At 30.8% G+C, this 2,438-nt stretch overlaps 1 protein-coding gene across 1 annotated transcript; it reads left to right on the forward strand.

Moving 5' to 3' along the window:
• The first annotated feature begins 1,112 nt into the window (after nucleotides 1–1,112).
• Nucleotides 1,113–2,096, forward strand: LOC108771252 (akirin). Its single transcript, XM_018550797.1, has 4 exons — nucleotides 1,113–1,307; nucleotides 1,531–1,693; nucleotides 1,772–1,828; nucleotides 1,959–2,096. Exons 1-3 carry the CDS (start codon nucleotides 1,113–1,115, stop codon nucleotides 1,780–1,782), a joined length of 369 nt encoding a protein of 122 aa, XP_018406299.1. The 3' UTR covers nucleotides 1,783–1,828; nucleotides 1,959–2,096.
• Nucleotides 2,097–2,438: the final 342 nt, after the last annotated feature.

Genomic DNA, 2,438 nt, shown 5'->3' on the forward strand with positions numbered 1-2,438 from the left:
CACACACACACACACACACACACACACACACACACACACACACACACACACACACACACATAAGAGAAGTTTCATTTTTGAAAGAGAGTTATCGCTGATGTCCATCATGATTGGACAATTAGAATATATTAAAGGATAGAAAATAGGGATTTATTCAGGTACACCGTTGAATAAGTCGTTAAACTTGTGTAATCAGTCAAAAACAAAAGCTACAATTGAGAAAAACTGGAAGAAACAAAAACAGCCATTTGAAACATGTCAGCTGTGACAATATAATATAAAATAAATAAGTTAATAAATTAAGCAATGGAATAAGCAGATAGTAAATTGAGAAAGAAACGTTAACTAATCCAGTCAATATACTAAAGTTGTAAAAAACATTACAAGTACATTTATAGAAACAGCTATATATGCATATCATTAAATTATTCTTCAGTTCTTATAAGTCATTATATAGCATGTGGCATACCTGAACAATGCTAAATGATATTTAATGTAATATATTAATTCTTTATATAATAGTAGGAGATGCCAAAGAGACCTTGCGGATTATCTGACCCTTGCTATTTACTTCAACAAGGCGAGAAGCATATTGATGAAATAAACGGCAAGGTTCACGAAACGTTAGAATTATCAATGGATCACAATAACCTACAAACTCTTTGGCACCTTTAAAGAAAATACTCGTGAAAGCCTTAAAAGCTTAATATAATATTATACAAATTAGTTATTCTATTTGTATAAAAAATTATTTAAGTTTTATGTATAATATACATTTAAATACTTAAAAAAAAGATTTAAATATTTTACAAATTTACATTAACACGGACATTGTTTTATATAAATCGTGTTAATTTTAATCACATAATTGTATTAATAATTATAAAATATAAATATTCAATATAAATGAAATCTAAAAGAAACAAGCTCTGTTGGAAAGTTTGTTATTTTCACCAAATCACTCTTCAGTATTAATCTAGGCAAAGATTTTAAGTTTTTAATTTAAATATTTTTTTACATAAATATATTTTGTTACAAGACTTATTGACCATAAAATAGAAATTATTAAAAAAATTTATTATAAAAAATACACATTTGTTTATACAGAAAAGATGGCGGCCAACATCAGAGAAGAAATCCGCAGATTGCAGCGACGTAAACAATTGCACTTTCAGTCTCAAACGAACAGTGGCGATTCATCAGATATGGAAGGACCTTCAAGTCCTACCGGCCCATCTGGCTCTTCTTTAACTCTCTTTAGTCATAACACTAGTGGAAAAGAAAAACCACTTTTCACATTTAGACAGGTAAAATCTTCTAATTGTTTGCATATTTCAATAGTAAATACATACATCTACCTTTTGTTTATGTTCCCATATAGCACAGAAACTTGTAGGAACATTGCTGTAATGTTTGCAATGTTGCTGGAATGATCTGTATAAAGTTGGGATTCTTCATTAGAGATAAATATCGATCGTTACAAGTAAAAGTTTAGATTTTGTTGATATGTCTATGAGATTGATGTTATAGGTTGGCTTGATCTGTGAGCGAATGCTCAAGGAACAAGAAACGCAAATCCGAGAAGAGTACGATAAGATCTTACATTTAAAGCTCTCCGAACAGTATGACGCTTTTGTTAAATTCACGTACGATCAGATACAAAAAAGATTTGAATCCTCAGCTGCACCGAGTTGTAAGTACTTTAAGAATGTTTGTGCTTATACGCCGTTCATTTTTCTTATATAACACTACACAATATTAATATTTTCAGACCTATCATAAGAAAAGTTTCTTATTTATAAGAAGACATTTTTGTGAGGAGTATTAGGTAAGTTTTGTGAACATGTTCTTTTTTTCCTAGAGAAAACCATCAAACGTTTTTCACTATGAAACAATTTCAATAAGATATAAAGCAGAAGTCTCACTAATTTTTAAAAAAATATTTTATCATATTGTAGATTTCTACTGTGTGAGACAAATTTTGCTTTTGCGCCGAGGTTTGCAGCGCCGCCTCGCTTCGAGAATCACCTTTAAAAAGATAACAAATGGTTTCAGCAGTGTCTAATAAAAAAAAAAAGAACTAAAAAGGTGAAAACGGGAAAAAAAATAATGATTAATAATGTAAGTTCGTAGAGAGAAAGAGAGTGAGTGTAAGAAAGAGAAAGAGAGAGAGTAAATTGCGGTGAATTGTAAACATATTGCGAAAATTTACCATGTATACTTTCGAGACTAACAATATTTGTACTGTTCGACATTAGAAGTGCGCTGGTATCAGGGAACTGATTCTACTTATGTACAAATGTTATTACGGTTAAAAATACGATATATGTACACAGTGCAAGGCTAAAGCGCAAAGCTTAATATCCAGCTGAAAGAAGTGAGAGAGAGAGAGAGAGAGAGAGAGAGAGAGAGAGAGAGAGAGAGAGAGAGAGAGAGAG

The sequence above is a fragment of the Cyphomyrmex costatus genome, unplaced genomic scaffold (genome assembly GCF_001594065.2).
Source record: "Cyphomyrmex costatus isolate MS0001 unplaced genomic scaffold, Ccosl1.0 C2335845, whole genome shotgun sequence".
Classification (NCBI taxonomy): domain Eukaryota; kingdom Metazoa; phylum Arthropoda; class Insecta; order Hymenoptera; family Formicidae; genus Cyphomyrmex; species Cyphomyrmex costatus.